Genomic DNA, 16,790 nt, shown 5'->3' on the forward strand with positions numbered 1-16,790 from the left:
CAATCTCAGAGAAGAAGTATGCTCTGTTAAGTAGCAGATGAAGTCACCATTCCTTTTTCTTATGTCCTGCCTTCAGAAGCAGGTCTCTGAAGACCTAATGGCCCCCAGGAGCAACCCCAGTGCCACCCATCCTTCAGCAAGGAGGACAGGTAGCTCCAAGAACTTTCTTTTCAGCTGCTGCTTCAGTTCTTTGTCTCCCCATAGATCAGTGAAAACAATGAAGTTGGAGTCTAGTTCAGAATAATATTTTTTCTATGAATAAGAGGGTTTTTCAAACTGTGCTGAGGCAGATGAATATGCTTTTCTTTTCAGACAGAAATCTTGGAATTCTTTGTTTTAGTTTCTTTACATAGCTGCCACTGTGATTCCAGTGCTTACCTCCCACCGTTACCTTTCCCCATTATTAAAGAATTTTTGGGTGACTTGCAGATTTGATGAAAGGAGACTGAGCTTTTGACACAGGGTCAGCATTGATCTGGGAGATAGGAGGCTGTTACCTTAAGAAATGGGTTTGGCAGCCTGTCGAGGGAGCAGGTACCCAGCTAGCTAAGTCTTTAATAGAACACCCTCTCAACAGAAAGATCAAAGATTGACGTATGCCCTTTTGCCTTTAAAACAGCTCTTACAAGATGCTGCAGCCAAGACAGCAATGGGGAAACCTCCACAGTGACTGTCTCTGCTCTTCTGGCTTTATCTTCCTCTCTGTGTGTACATGTCATGAAAAGTGCTTATTTTGGTGTTTGTGATACCAGATTTTATTTTAGAAGGCTGCATTGCCCTAATGACAAAAGTCACATCAGCTTGTTTGGACGTTTTTTAAGCTGCAACTTTAAATTACACAGCAAAGATCATACAGCCTCTCATGTTGAGAAGTTGTGCTTGTTTGTCTTAGTATTTTTTACAAATAAGAAAGGCTGTTGTTTCCAAGTGTAGCAGTTCTTTGAATAACAGTGTTGAAGAACTTAATTTGGGAGCCCAAATACAAAATTCAAATGCGTCGTACCCCCATGTAAGCATAGCTTAGGGAGAGGAACGTGGAGGGGTAGTGTTTTACTTGTTTTCTCAGACCCACAGCTCTTCCTTTCCTTACTACTGTTTTCCCTCTCTGCACATCTTCCTTAATTAATCTCTTTTTGCTTCTTGACCGGCTGTAGCCTCCTAATTATCTGTATTATTTTTCCAGAGTCCAAAAGATAAGGAAAAAAGCTATTTTTCTGAACAAATGTGGCCAGTATCCCTACTAACTTCAATAAGGAGATGGCAAGTGATGCTAAATGCTGCAGTTATACTTAGCCTGTAATATTTTGACTCTCTGCGTTAGAATACCTTGGGGTTATGTTAGTAAGGTTAGCCACATATCATAAATAAGGATTGTTTTCATTCCACTGTTGTCACAAGTAATTTTATTTTCTGTTTATCATTGGATCAAATCCATTACAAACATCAAGCACCTCAACTCAAAATAATTATTTCTCAGCAACATATTGCCAATTTTTAGCTCTGCTCCTTCAATACTCTGCCCCAATGCAACTCGTTTCAAGGAAATTTAGAAGTGTATCTGTGTATCTCTTCCAAAATGCTTCTGTTAATAGTTTTGAGATGTGGCTTGGAATTGATACTACAGTCCATTTTCTTTAGTAATTCGAAGTCTTTACCCTCTGTGGAAGGATGCTATAAGTGAAACGTGTTTATATGTATGGTCTGAAAGGCTGCAGCTGATGCAGGAAGGGGTATATAACTCTTATTTCTCCAAAGAACTGGAATTCTCCGGCGAAATACAGGCTGCTTACTTACACAGAAGTATATGAACAAGCCCACACTTTTTTTCCTATTTGACATTTAGGTTGCAGCATTTTGTATGTCACTCGGGCTGTCTTCTCTCTTCTGTCACTCCCGTGGTCTGGGAAGCAGCTCTCCCAGCGAAGAGGAGCCCCATGCCCATCACCGCTGCAAGAGAAGTTCTCTCTTCTCGCAGTTTGTGTCTTCAAAATCAGCTACTGGGAACATGGTCCCCAGCACAACCAGATCAAGGGAATACCTGACAACAAAGCTGCTGCAGACTTTTTTTGCAAGCAGGCAAAGTTTCCACTTTTATCTTGAGTAATTAGTATGTTTTGATAGAAAAAAAAGTCATTCTGGAAGCTTCAGAAGAAACACGCTCACAGAGAGGCAGAGAATCACCAGGATATACATTAAAAATGGTGGTTATTTTTGTTGAAGCGAGTGGAAAAATCACTGATGTCTGTCCTGACTTAAAGAAGGGAAACAATTTTTTAATATACAGAATAACAACATTGGGCCAGATATTTGCTTCCAGAGGGAAATCTGCTTACAGGCAATACAAAACCACCCTGAACCCAGGGAGACTGTCTTTTTGTACAGAAGCCTGCAAAAGACTGAGGATTTTGAGTGTAGACTCTACTGACTGTAGTATTCACTTGCAATACATGTATTAACGTACCATTAATGTCTTTCTTAATCCAACTGTTGTATGTGGAATTTTTGTCCCTGTAAGTCCTTGTGGAAGGCTTCTTCTAGCTCGTAGACCTAGACACCTTCTTCACATGTTCACAGCCATGGACACCTGCTGTTCTGCTGATGCTGGCCTATCCAGCAGCTCTTTGCCTGCAGCTGTGCCCAGCCACCTTTACAGGCAGCAGCCTGGACCCCATGAACCCTCTGGGCTCAGGCTGCTAAGCTGACTGAGGTGACTTTTCCAGCCTCTGCACTTGCTCTATCCTTCAGGGTGTTCACGAATACTGACAGGGGTGTCCAGAGGGAGCTACTCCTCCCGCAGGGTAATCCTGCTCATGCTCTTCCTCTTCAGTAAGGATGGGCCAGTGGGAGGGGGCATTTGCCTATTCCAGATTTTCTGTAAATGCACCACCTGTCTCTGTGCAGATCACTCAATGTCTTTGTTATTTACCTCTGCAAAGTGCTTTGGGACCAAAAAATAAAAGCTTTAGGATATTTATTCATTTCTTATTGCAGCATTAACTTTCTGTCTGCAGCTGTTCACTTAATTGTCCTGACGGTTTCCTGTGGGCTTCTAGAAAAGACAGGAAATAAAGTTATTTAAAATAATAATGAGAGGAATATGGATGCTTAGTGCATTCATCTGAAGCATTCAAGGATACCCCTCTGAATATTTCCAGCCTACACCTTGTCTCCCTCCAAGTTTTCCCTTCGTTAAACCCTTTGTTACACAGCCGTAATCCCATTAATTCCCCGAAGTCCATCTTCAGATATCAGTCCACCCACCAGGGCTTCAGACTAGCCACGGCTTTGCACAGCAATGCTTCCATCTGTGTTCCCTGGCTCCTTTGGAGCTGAACGCCCTTTGTGTGGGATCTGGAGCCTGCATGGTGAGGGTGGTCTGGTGCCTGAAAGGCTAATAAATACCAAAGCAAGTCCCAGAGGTTAGTCTCCATCCTGTGTCTGCTGACCTAAATGGAAAACAACTGTTTTCTGCATACAGGAATGGCAGAAAAGAAGAGCAGAGCCAAGGTCTTGTGTGCTGTCAAACAAAAGTGCATTTGTGTCCTATAAATGTAGTTTTTTCAGTTAATTAAATATGAGAATGAGTAAGACTAATAGGTCTGTAGTTTCACCTGAAAATATTCAGGGAAGTGAAAGGTCAAAATTATACCTTAGTTTTTTCTTCAATGAGAGCAAGTTATAGTCCAATGCAGCCGCTGTAGACGTGCTCTGAAGCTGTTTAGAGACACTGGGGTCTTGATCGCTATGCAAGACATTTAAGTGTTGTCTTGATTCCCTCGATGTCTGCGTAAGCTTGTATCTGAGTTACCTGGGTAGTATCTTCTACTTTTTTCCTCTGTTAGCTCATTAGACGGTGAAACAATTCTCTGAAGAATTCCTATTGCTTAATTTTACATTGAAGAAATCCTTTTCCTTTTCTCTTTCTTTAAAAAGACATTTGTATGGAACAACTGTTGCACATAGATCAGATTTAGTGAGGCTTTCCTCATGATGCACGTAGGGTACCAAATCATCACTGACATCTAAGAGAAGGAGAGGTGGCTGTCATATGCAGCTCTGACCTGTACAGGATCTAATTTTGTGCTACCTTTGCGGGTTCACTGCCTGTGCTCATTTTGTCGCTCCTACGCATTTCTGATTCGTACATAAATGAGCAGCATGATGTGGTAGGTATCAGCAGGACTGCCATTCACCTGCAAGGTTATGTACAGCCCTTTCTCATCAGGTTTTGATGGGATGCCTCTCACAATTTCTCATAACTTCTCATCCTTCTTAATATTTTGATTGTGAGAGCAGAAAGGGAGTCTTTTGTCAGACACTTCTGTGTCTCTTCTTTCCCCTGAATACTGATCTTTAGGTCCTTGCAGACTTTTCTATTTTTTGCTTCCAGGTTTTGATTTTAGAGAGGATCTCGGTTGGTTGATTGCTGCTTTTGCCTTCCCAGTGACTTGTATAACAATGTTTCCATAATGAGTGCTGACACTGCACCTGGGTCAGTTGTTCTGCCCTCCTCTGAAGAGGAGTAAGGATTGCTGGGCCTGAAGAATAATAATGCCTAGAAGTGGACCAGGCTTTTTTGGGGGTTTAGTTTTAATCCTTTTGTTCTTCAACTAAGATGGAAACCAGTATTGGAATTCTGTCAGAGTGGGTACCCAGAAGAAAAAAAAAAAAAAAAAAGAGGCAGCCAGAATTACAGGAATACTATTGATGGCATTTACTTACATAGTGAAAAAGGTGTATTTTCATGTCAAAAGTCTCATGGATCTATAAAGCAACTTGCTCACATCCCTGGTGCCTTGCTGTAGCTGACAGGGATAGAGCTGTGCTCTATCCAGAAACACATACACACCAAATGACTTCTGTGACCACCAGGCTGCCTTTTCACACGCCTTCCTGCTATGACTCTTTTATTCACTACAAACTAAGAAAATCTCCTGCTGTTCAGGAGCTGATGTTTTGACTGCTGCCCTGGCACAGTCCTGAAAACACTCTGGATGGGGGAGCAGACAGTAAATTCACAGAGCTTCATCTCTGTCTGGACAAAGTCACTTAATGGTGCACTGGACAAAGCTGCTTTGAAAGCAGTTGCTTGCCTTTTCACTTTTCTTTTTCTAATATTTTTTTTCAAGATACTTAAGTCAGCTGTGAAATGCCATCCCTAGCATGCAGAACAACAATGGCAAAAAACGGTGGGGCTTTTACACTTCTCCCCCAGCCTGCTGTTCCTGCACATTGTAGACTGAAAAATAGGAAAACAACTGCTGAGGAAGGCTCCCGAGTGACACCTTGTGTCACGTTGCGACTGTCCTTGTTCCCACAATAGCTGCACCAGCCACTGAACTGTGTCATCGCATCAAGTTCACAGAAATAAGGCATTTTCACATTGTCTCTGCTTCTCAAAGCCACACAGAGTGGGTGTGGTACATAAGTACATGTTCAGATATGTATTTCATATATATACACACATGTATGTGTCAGTAATATGTCAGCAATATATGTCAATACGTATACAACTTGGTGTATATTTTTATATAAAAAATAATGCGCAAACCCATTTATTGTTCATTTCCCTGCCCCCTGCTCCGCTATGCAAAGGGAATGTAAACACACTGTTCAAAATTCAGATGCTCTCAGTTGGCTTCCCAGATGTTTGAAGTTCAATAGATTTTTTTTTTTCTCATAATTTCCTCGGCTTCTGCTAGTGAAGTGCTAAATAACCAGTATTTCTTTTTGCCTGCACATTGAGATTCATCTGTAGGCTCTAAACTGCCTCAAAAGTGCTTCAATTTTGCATGAGCACTAAGCTGGGGACTGGGAAGCATTACCCACTGCTGAAGGCCCAGATCATTAGAAAGAGCATGTAAATCCTCTGAACCAGAATTAAAAAGTGCACAGATTTTCTTTGTGAAGACTCAACTGCAGCTTTAAGTAAAACATGAACCACTGGCACATTTTTTTTCCTGGCCCTTGGAAAAAAAAAAAAAAAAAAAAAAAAAAAAGCCGCACCAAATTTTCTCAGCTGCACGTGCCTCAACCGAAAGAAGGGAAGATTGGGCTTTGACCCAAAAGCTGGAACTGCTAAGAGCTCATGATTTCCTATGCCAATGACCTCTCTTCTTCCTGCTCCTTGTAAGTCACACCAGCTTGGCAGAGAATTGCTCAGATGCCGTTGCTCAGGCGTGCTTGGGTCGGGATGCTGTGCCTCACATTTGTTTCTGCTGCTAGACCTCAGCCTATGTGAGTTCAGAAATTATGATGCCCGTGGTTGAATATGCTTGTAGTAAGGTTTTCTTTAGAGTCCTGCTACGTTGGAACATGATTATTACTTTTGTACCAGGAAAAAGTAAAAAAGAAAGCTGCAACAATAGGCACATTGTTACATGTGGAAGAGAACAACACATTTTGGAGCAATTTGTGCATATTAGCAAAAAATGCCGTCAACCAGAAAATGGCCTCCATTACAAAAAAAAGGGGGGAGGTGTTTTTTCTTTGTCTCTGAACTGCTTCTCGGCTGAGAACAAGTAATCCAATACTGTTCTAAGGTATTAAACAGCAGTAGTTCAAGGGTGATGTGGAGCAGTCAGCTGCTGAGCTTGGCTGCGGGAGGAGACAGCAGTTTACCTTCCCCCAAGGAAGGAGCCCACAGCTCCGTACTGCCCACCTCCACCACGCTGGCAGGGACCAGGGCACGCAATTTGTGTTCCATGAGCGTTCAAGAATTGAGTTTTGAAATCTTCCCTGCATCTTACACAATTTGGTCCTTCAGATGTTAATGGGAAAAGAACAAAAAGGCCTGGTTTTAACTAAAAGAAAATAAAACTCAAACAGAACGCGTGCTCTTTAATTCCAGTTCAAAGTAAAATCCCTCTGAAGGCAGCTGTTTGTAATTTTTTGTGTAAGTCAGTTAAAAAATAGTAGGGGAGCTGGGATTCCAGCTTAATTCACTACCATTAGCTGGTAATTAGATACCATAGGTAACTGATGCAAACCAGGGCAAACTTGACATCGATTTAAAGGCAAACTTGACTTTTTTCGGCTATTGCCTTCATCTGTATAATTTGAGTTAAGAACGTATCTGTTTCCTAAGGGGAAAGTTATGAAGAGAGCCAAAATAGCCGGAAGCCTTTAATTTAAATATTTAAGCTAATAATTGTGGAGAATAGTTTGTGAACTTCATGCAGTCATTTCATATCTCCAGCCAGCCACAATTTAGAGAAAAGCAGTACTGAGGCAAGACCAGGTGCATGCAATCACAGCGTGAAGGATTAGTAGGTGTTAAAGCTGTTTGCTCTTTTAAACTATCTCTAGATATCTGTCTGTCTATCTATCTTTTGTTAAGATTACAGATACTCTATATAGAAAATAAGCTATAGGCAAAGTGTGCCATCATGCAATCATCTCTGTCCCATTAGGATGCACAGAGCACATTTTTCTCAGCAAGAACTTTAATATTTGAAGCCATTCTTCTTGTGCATAGCCTATTTATTCATTTTATAAACACCATAGCTTAAGTACTCTGGTATGTTTGAGTGGAATAACTCTGACTGTGAGGGATCCATTTCTGCAAGAGGGTAAATAAATTTCAATTCTGACATAGCACTGATTTTATTTTTATCTTTGTAGAAAGGTTATTTCACCAAGTAAGGTGAGCAGCCTTGTGCTATAGAGACAGGATTTCTATAGCACCTGTGTTGAGCAATTAAATGAATTGGACAGGTCATCCTGGACTATTGGTAAGTAAAAAGATCATAATTTTTGGCTTTAGTCACTTAAGTTTTACCATCAGAGAACAATCTAATGACAAATGATGGCATAATAAGAAAGCAATCTGTTTACCTTTTAAGTCTGCTTACAGTCATACCACTTTGGAATATGATCTTGGTTACTTTCATGAAGAAAAAATATGATGATGTTTTAAGGATTTTTGGATGAAGCTTTGTATGAAATGTAAGACAGATGGGGACTATGAGAACTGAAAATGCTTTCATCCTTTTTGCCAAATACTGTGGAGATAATCCAGCCCCTCCTGAAATTATTGCAAAACTCCAATTTTCTTTTTTGGTATCAGGATTCTCCTTCCACCCTCATCATGCCTTAAAAAGTGTGTATACTGCTGTCATTCAATTCTGTTGTAAGTGAGCAACATTCGTACATATTCCCTCATGTCCCTCTCCTACTCCTAACAGCTAGAAAAGGAAGTGTGAGCCAGAAAGCATGGACTGTTTCAGACTGACGCTGATTTATTTTCAGACTGAGCAAGCCACCACGTTTTTCTCTATGTATAGGTTAAGGATCTGAATATGGAGACACTGTGGTTTTCTAAGTTACATGCCATATAATTCCATTCTGTAACACCATGTGTTGCATGGATGTGTGGAGGAATCCCCCTCCCCCAGAGCCGTTTTGCTGCTGAGTCCCCGAAGCCTCTTCTACGTTGTTAAGAAAAGCTGTCCCTGCCCTCTGTGTCCCCACTGCACAGCAGTAAGGGACATCTGAGGGTGCATGCAGTGGGGCAGAATCTGTGCCTGTCTGAGCAGAGAGGGAGCCTACAGCACTGAACAGCAGGTTTGGGAGGGTGCTCTGAGTACTGATTTCAAGAAATTGAACATGTAAAGGGTTGCAAGTTACCTGCATGAAAATGGGCTATATTTCTGTATTATTTACAGTGGCTGCAATACACCTGCAATCTATAAGCATGTATTACAGTAATGTCTTTTTGCAGACCAACGGGTCATAAAGTTCCATCTCCTTGAGAAATGTGCTCTATGGCATATGTGATTACTAATTAATGAAATACCTTTTGGGCAAATGAAAGCACAAAGCACCGAAATCGTTTGAACTTCTACTTACAGAGAATATAAACAAATTATCCATGCAGTTCCTTGGAGTTCGTGAGTTCAGTTTAGTCTTGCAACTAAATAGCTCCTCTTTAGTGTTGTGCCAGAGGGTCAAACACATGCCATAGTATAATGCTTCCACAAAAATTGCTCTATCAAAGTCCTGAAGAATATTTTCACACATGCGGGGTATTAATATCAAATGTCTAACATTTATGGCAGCCAAAAAACATCAAAATAATTTCTTGGCAGAACAATGCCCAATGAGGTATAGATACCAACTCTGTGACCTAGACTAACTCCAGGCTGGATAATTACGTTTGATTAGTTGATAATAATCTTCTGTTTTCAGATGTTTACAGTGATCGTATATTGTCTTGCACAGTCATATATGGTTGCAGAACTCTATAAGACATCTTTGTTTCTCTCTGGAAAGAAGTGAGTCTGATTGGCAAATCTGCTCCTATTAAAATCATTAGGAAATTTGCCAATTACTTCAGCGGGTGCAATGTGGAACCCATGAGTTATTATTTCAGTTACTAATAATCTTCCATAATATCATACAATTACATTACATTTGCATACATTAAAAAAGATAACATTTCTGCCTCTGAAGACCAGATAATCTATCTCACAGTTTGTAGAGCCAGCTAAGTTAAGCGCTTGGGGATGGTGTGAATGAAGTGTGTCTTTGCTTGATTGTGTTTCTAGGATACAGCTTATAATAAAAGACCATATATATAAGGCACAATTCCCTCTTCACACTTCCTTTTGCTCCAGGAGGGGGTGGTAATTTTTATTTTGAGATATACCATCAGGCAGCGTCTCTCCTCTGCTGCACACAGTAGTAGTGGGCAGCCTCAGCAAAGGCTCCCTCTGCCCCATCACCTGTTAATCCCCCGTTAATGTGCAAATACAGAAGTAAGTAAAGTTCTGGTTCCGTTGTACTCCTTTTCAGAGCCCAAGTTGTATTAGTCCCAGGAATATGTTTATTTTATCGAAATTAATAATTGTTTATGCTGTGTTACTAAATATGAAAAAAAATGTCATTTTTGGAGAACCTATTTAATTCAAGGGACATAATCTCAGATTTATTATGCCAAACACCCTGAACGTTCTTGAAAGCTATCCTCTGTCCTCACATGGACAGAAAACTATTAGGGGCAAAAGGATATCCTAGACCAGTTGCCATGGTTTAACTCTGGCCAGTGACCACCATGCCCCACACAGCCACTCACTCGCTCTGCCCCAGTGGGATGGGGGAGAGAATCAGAGGAGTAAAAGTGAGAAAACTCATGGGTCAGGATAAAGACCGTTTAACAGGTAACACAAAAGCCACGCACGCAAGCACAGCAACACAAGGCATTCATTCCCCACTCCCCATGGGCAGGCAGGTGTTCAGCCATCCCCAGGAAGGCCGGGCTCCGTCACATGTAATGGTGCCTTGGGAAGACACACGCCATCGCTCCAAACGTCCCCCCCTTCCTTCTTCTCCCCCCAGCTTTATATGCTGAGCAGACGTCATATGGTATGGAATATCCCTGTGGTCAGGTGGGGTCAGCTGTCCTGGCGGTGTCCCTCCCAGCTTCTGTGCAGCCCCAGCCTCCTTGCAGACAAGGCCTTGGCTCGGTGCAAGCGCTGCTCAGCAATAATGAAAATGTCCCTGTGCTATCAACACTGTTTTCAGCACAAATCCAAAATATATCCCCATACTTTCTACTATGAAGAAAATTAACCCTATCCTAGCCAAAACCAGCATACCAGTTTATTTAGTCTCCTAACAGCTACAGGGCTCTGGACCTGTCTTTAGGGAAGTTCCACCAATGTAATGTCTTTTTCTGGTGCCAGGTTTAGGTAAGCGTATTAAATACGACTGATCTGTGTGTATAAACAGTCCCAGCCTTGAGCAAACTTTGTGACACCGTTTATGACCCAACAGATCCTGTATGCTCAGGACCCAGAGAGGACAGCAAATAATTGTTGCTTTTGTTTTTTCCTGAGATTTTTTTTAGTTCCTCATACTCAAGCTGTAAATCTTCCTACATTACTTTTTCTCTTGGGAATGCTGCAGTTATTCACTGAGATCAGAAAAGAAATGCTTTTGCAGAAAGAGCCCAGCAACCTGGGGATGCATTTTTAAGGATCTGTGGGTTTTTTTCTGTGAACCATCTTAAGAAACAATTACTGTTTATTTTGGAGGATTGTTTTAAATTAAATTTATTTTCTGCATTTTCATTTTAAGGTTCCTCTCTTCACAATCTTCTTATTGCCAGAAATAGGGTGGTGATAATTAGACCCAGTATCTTCACGTAGCTGTCTTCATACCCAAGATCCAGATGGGCTGCACGAGGCTACAGAAACAGTTCTCACTTTGCTGAATGCAAATCAAGTTTGGACAGTGCAAGCAAATGCTTTTCCCTGTCATATTCTAGCTATTCATAACAGGGAGAGTACAAGTTACAAATACTATATAGGTGCTTTTTATGGATTTATACACATTAGAAGGAATCTGTCAAGCATTCTAGCTGCCCACATTTCTGTTACCTCTCTTCAGCTGTCGTTCTTATTGCATTGTTTTAAAATAGGATGATCCTGACTTCTTGTGGATTGTGCCACCATCTATGTGTTTATATTAATTGTGGAAATGTGCAGCTTACTCAAGTGTTGTTAAGAAAACATTTATGCTGTATAACTTCACCTGCTGTATAGTTTAAACATATGATGAACTAGACTCAAATATTCAATTTATTTCTAATAAAGAAGGTAAGGTAGAGGAGATATTCTCTGTGAGAGGGTGACATGTTGTTATTCAGTAATGTGGCAAAGTGAAATTGGACAATACCAGGTAAGGTATATGCTGCACAAGTTATGGCTGATCTCTTAATCTGTCTTGTGTTAAATATATTTAGGCAAAATATAGGGACTCATTTTATAAAGTGACTTCTAATTTTGCACTCAGAAGTCATGCACTCACCTGTAATCAAACAATTTGATAAAGAGTTGCCTGAACTACAGGCACAGCACATCACATTGTCTGGAAATATTGAGACATGGGTTGTCTTTTTTTTTCTTTTTTTTTTTTTTTTTTCTTTTTTTTTTCTTTCTTTTTTTATGACTCCAGCTACTGTTCTTTGATGTAGAAGCAGAAACAGCTTCGACAGGGATAAGATGAAGATCTCTGTTTGAAGTCATCATACCAGGGTTGTCCTGCACTTGGTGCCCACGTGAGGTGGATAAGCGATACTCTCCTGAATAAAAGCAGACAGACTGTACCAGCTCCTCTGTGAAATCTGATGTACCACAGTATGTCGGCTGGTAACCAGGCAGTTGCTGTCTGAGGTATCTCAGTAAATTGTGGTTTTTGTAATCTAGCCTAGAAAGAGATTTTCTGTTAGGGGTTATGTTGAAGTGTGTTAGCAGAAGGAATTTGATTGCGAGTTGGTACAAGGGAAACGTATCCCTTTGTGCTTGCCCCAGCGTCTGAGGCTGGGTGCGTGCTTGGTGCATTTCAGCTGGTGAGAGGTTTCTCCTAAATTGATGTGGTTGTTTGTGCAATGAGGTGCCAGTGGGAGATGCTGGGAAGGAGTGGTGGAATCAGCTTCAAGTTCTGGCCGTGGATCCTTACATCCCAGATGATCTCATGGCATTGCCTACTGGTTTGATACATTTTGAACTCTAGGAAAAATAATTTACCTTAGAGACAAAGACACTGATATTTTTTGCTTGTAAGCAGAAAGGTGTGGCATCTGTTTAGTATGTAGAGAAGGTGTGCATCTCTTTGGTCATGGCACATCTGTTGATACTGCTCAAAGATCAAAGGCCAAATTACTTTGAATAACCTAAAACCTATCAGTACTTCACAGCTGTCCCAAAAGACATTACCTGGAGTAGCTTGTTAATTTGAACAGGAAAGCATCTCAGGAAGTCAGAGATAAAAACTTCTGCTGGTCGGTTCAGTGGAATTTATTTATCATATGGTTTTGTATCTTCAGCCGTCTATCAGAAAATGGCATTTGTGTCCTGAATGTTAAGACTGTTTCATAATCATTATTAACCAGTACTGTCATTATAAGCCTGCTTGCTCTAGCCCTCGGGTAACAAAGATCACTGCTCCGTCAAGCTCTGTCATAATCAGCCTTATTATAAAAACATAATATTGTAACTTTCAAAGGCTCCCTGGGCTAGTGCTATGAAAACTGGGAATGAACTGAAGTAATCTTTAGGCTACCAGCAGTTGCACTGGGAAAATATAACCATTTTTATGCATGTAATGTACATGCTCCCTCCCCACCCTCTTCATGCTCTTCTCAACAGGACAAAAGCTATCCCTCAGACCCCTTTTGGAGCCAAATTAGCTCATCAAAGCAGAACAAGTGTATAACACAGTGTGTTCACTGCGTATCGAATGCCATGCACTACTTTGAATTCCATTCTTTGGGGTGCATTTGCCACATTTTGAGTATTTCATTTGAAGAAGGAAAGCTATTAAGTGTTTCCCCTAAAGTAGCTGATTATTTAATAGTTAAAGATGTCAAGGACAGTGAAATAAAAAGGGAGTTAGGCTGTGATAGTCTCTAGCAGGAAAATACGTCTCATTAGAAGGCATTCCCACCAGAGAAGTCTATGGTATTACATGCGTTAATTCCTTTCTGCTGTTAAGTTGTTAACCAAGTTTTGGATGCAAACAGCATGCAGCCTCAATGACAGTGCAAAACTGTGTACAAACAGTAATTAATCGTTGGCTCCTTGAATGGAGCCTCTGTGAGGCTGGAGGCAAATCAAAGGGCTGGACTGGTTTCCAGAGCTTGAGGAACGCGCTGTGCTGTACAATTGGGAACATTTACATCATGAATATCGTCTTGTAAGCTATGTGGCAGAAGGCTGAGGGTAGTTGGCCTCCGTGGGCTCGAGTCTGTGCTCAGCAGGAGGAACTGCCCTTTGGTGTTTGATGATGGGGACAAACTGCACGCTGCGATCCAAGGAGCTTTCAATTGACTTTCCTGGCAATTCTGGGAGGAAAAAGAAAATCAGTCCCACTATACAAAATATTTATAAGTGAGTTTATGTGTTCAAGGCTGTTAGCAAGAGTGCATTTCTGAAATGGCGATGGTGTTTTCTACAGGCAGACACACATTAGAAGTTTATTGATTGGCATCAGCCACAAAGACCAAATATGCTGACAAGAGGTGAAAGCACTCGCTCCCACCACTGCTTAGTATCTTGGGTGGAATTAGGAGTGTTTTGACCAGGCAGTGCATTTTGAGGAAGAGAAAGAGATTGTGTCAGTATGAAACAAGTGGTTGTTGTTAGATGATCAGCACTTTACCGATGATCCTTGCAGTGGTGTCTGAGATACCACAGTATTTCCTTGCACTTAGAAGAAGCAAAACGGCTTCCCAGCAGAGTGTACTGTGTGGGAAATGTGGGCAAATATCGGTCTGCTTGGAAGGTTAGTGAGCGGGGTCATTGTCATTGTTGGTGCAGCTGTGGGTTTGGCGGGGGGGGGGAGGGGGGGTTTGCTGAGACGTGTTACGGAGGGCAGGGCCAGGGTGACCGTCAAGCAATGAAGTGTATTGCACTGTATTATAAAATCACCTAAAAGCTATTGCAGTATCTGTAGTATATATGACAGTAACAGCCCCCAAACTGCAGCTTGCAATAACCATAGTGCAGCACATGTGCCCATCATTACAGAGTATAGGGACATTTTCCACAACAGTAAAATCCATTTTCCTGGGCAGTTCAGTGTTGGAGGGAACAGGACTTCTCCCTGTGCTGTATCTGTCTAGAAAAAAGAGATGAAATACAGGAGCGCTAAAGGAGTCCTATAAATTCAATGACTCTGTGGTTTTATGATATTCATATGGAAATAAAACTGGGCTGGATCATCACTTGATGTAAATCATCCTGAGGACATGGTACAATTTATATCAGCTGAAGTGCTGTTCCTCTTATTTGTCTAACAAACATGTGGTATGAGATAAAAGTCAAAATTCCAGTTGTTATTTTTTCATTCACCCACTTCTTTTATTATGCAGATAACGTGTTTGGCTTTTTCCTTCTCATCCTTATGACAGTCCGTGTTGCCGAGTAGATATCGGTAGAGAGCTGTAAGGTCTCCCAACAATTTTGCAAGCAGACTTCTGTACCTACGTTTTTTCCTTGCTATCTGTAAACCTAATATTGACCAGCGTTACTTGCACCTTGACAGGTCTGATTGTCCGAGAGGTAAGCATTGAGATTTCCCGCCAGCAAGTCGAGGAGCTCTTCGGGCCCGAAGATTACTGGTGCCAGTGCGTGGCCTGGAGCTCTGCAGGCACCACCAAGAGCCGGAAAGCCTATGTCCGCATCGCATGTGAGTGTCTTTGCCCTACATGTTGAGCTGACGGTGTTTGGGTGAGGAAAAGTGGAGTCTCTGCCTTTTGGGAGAGTGATTTTGTTTCCAACCAGTTAGGCTTTGTATTTTCTGCAGTTATTGATGCATACTAAAATTAAAGCCTTCCGAAACATTCATAAGAATTTCAGTTGATACTCTTCTTAAGAGTCAAACCTCATTCTTCTCCTTTGTGTGTAGGGAAAGCATCAAAAGCAGTATTTCTTGAGTACAGCAATTACATGTCTCCAGAAAAGTGTTTGATGCTAATCAGTAGGAATATTACCAAAGCAAGCTGTGAAATGGGGTGACAGCTGTTCCTTTCACAGAATCACAGAATGGTTTAGGCTGGAAGGGAACTTCAGAGGGTCACCTGGTCCAACCCTTTGCTCAAGCAGGGCCACCTAGAGCCAGTCGCCCAGGACTGACTGCCGGTGGCTTTGTAGTATCTCCAAGGAGGGAGACTTTCTGGGCAACTGGTGACAGTGCTTAGCCACCCGCACAGTGAAAAAGAGTTCCCTGATGTTCCGAGGGAACCACCTGTGTTTGTTTGTGCCCGTTGCCTCCATTCCTGCCATGGGAAACCACTGAAAAGAGCCTGGCTCTGTCCTCTTTGTACCTTCCCTTCATGTGCCTCTACACATGGGTGAGATCCCCCTGAGCCTTCTCTCCTCCAGGCTGAACAGTCCCAGCTCTCACAGCCTTTTCTTGTAGCAGAGATGCTAGTCATTGTTGTGGCCCTGTGCTGGACTCTCTCCAGTACGTCCATGTCTCTCTTGTACTGAGTAGCCCAGAACTGGACCCAGTACTCCTCACTGGCCTCACCAGTGCTGAATTGGGGGAAGGATCACCTCCCTCAGCCTGCTGGCAATACTTTTCCTCTAATGCAGCTCAGGATACCATTTGCCACAAGGGCACATTGCTGACTCATGGTCACTTTCATGTCCACCAGGACCCCCAGGTCATTTTCTGCAAAGCTGAAAATATATGTCTCTGCAATCATATAATAAAGCTGTTGTTCCTTAACAAAGAAAAAAGTGTTTCTTTAGCATACCATGTAATCAGAGTGGTAATACAAGTTTGAAAGTGGTCATCTCAACCCTTATATTTCATCATTGTTATTCATTGCTAGTAACCTCAGTTGGTTGGGTTTTTTTTAACCTTTCACAGACCAGACCCCAAGAACACAGGGCAAGCAATTCCTCAAAAACTGGCTTTCATTTGACTGTACAAATATTTAATGTTCATTAATTTTCAAAGAGGTGCTTTTCTTTGTAATCGAGTAGTCACACTGGGGACTCCCATTTCTCTTTCACATGATGAAATCCAGTTTTATATAATGGGAGCAACATATATCATCTGGAATCGTATCTCTTCTGCAGTTTTCACCTCAGCAAAAACACATTTTGTGAGAAAAGGTCATTAGAAGCTGGGCTTGCCGCATACTTACATTTCCTGCACTGTGCCCAAGTATAATGGGATAATAGAATTCTTCCAGCCAAATAAAGCTTCTCACAGACATGTTAGAGGAAGGACCCTCTGTCATTTAAAACTCTTTATTTAAAGATTGATTGTCCTTC

At 41.6% G+C, this 16,790-nt stretch overlaps 1 protein-coding gene across 2 annotated transcripts in view; it reads left to right on the top strand.

Annotated features, from left to right (window-relative positions):
* Positions 1 to 16,790, top strand: part of UNC5C (unc-5 netrin receptor C) — a 261,129-nt gene that overhangs the window by 170,341 nt on the left and 73,998 nt on the right. For both annotated transcript variants that reach the window (XM_040599135.1, XM_040599142.1), the window contains exon 3: positions 15,049 to 15,192. In XM_040599135.1, the coding sequence (XP_040455069.1) occupies positions 15,049 to 15,192 (144 nt within the window). The remainder of the gene's footprint in view (positions 1 to 15,048; positions 15,193 to 16,790) is intronic.

This window comes from Falco naumanni, chromosome 1 (assembly GCF_017639655.2).
Source record: "Falco naumanni isolate bFalNau1 chromosome 1, bFalNau1.pat, whole genome shotgun sequence".
NCBI lineage: Eukaryota > Metazoa > Chordata > Aves > Falconiformes > Falconidae > Falco > Falco naumanni.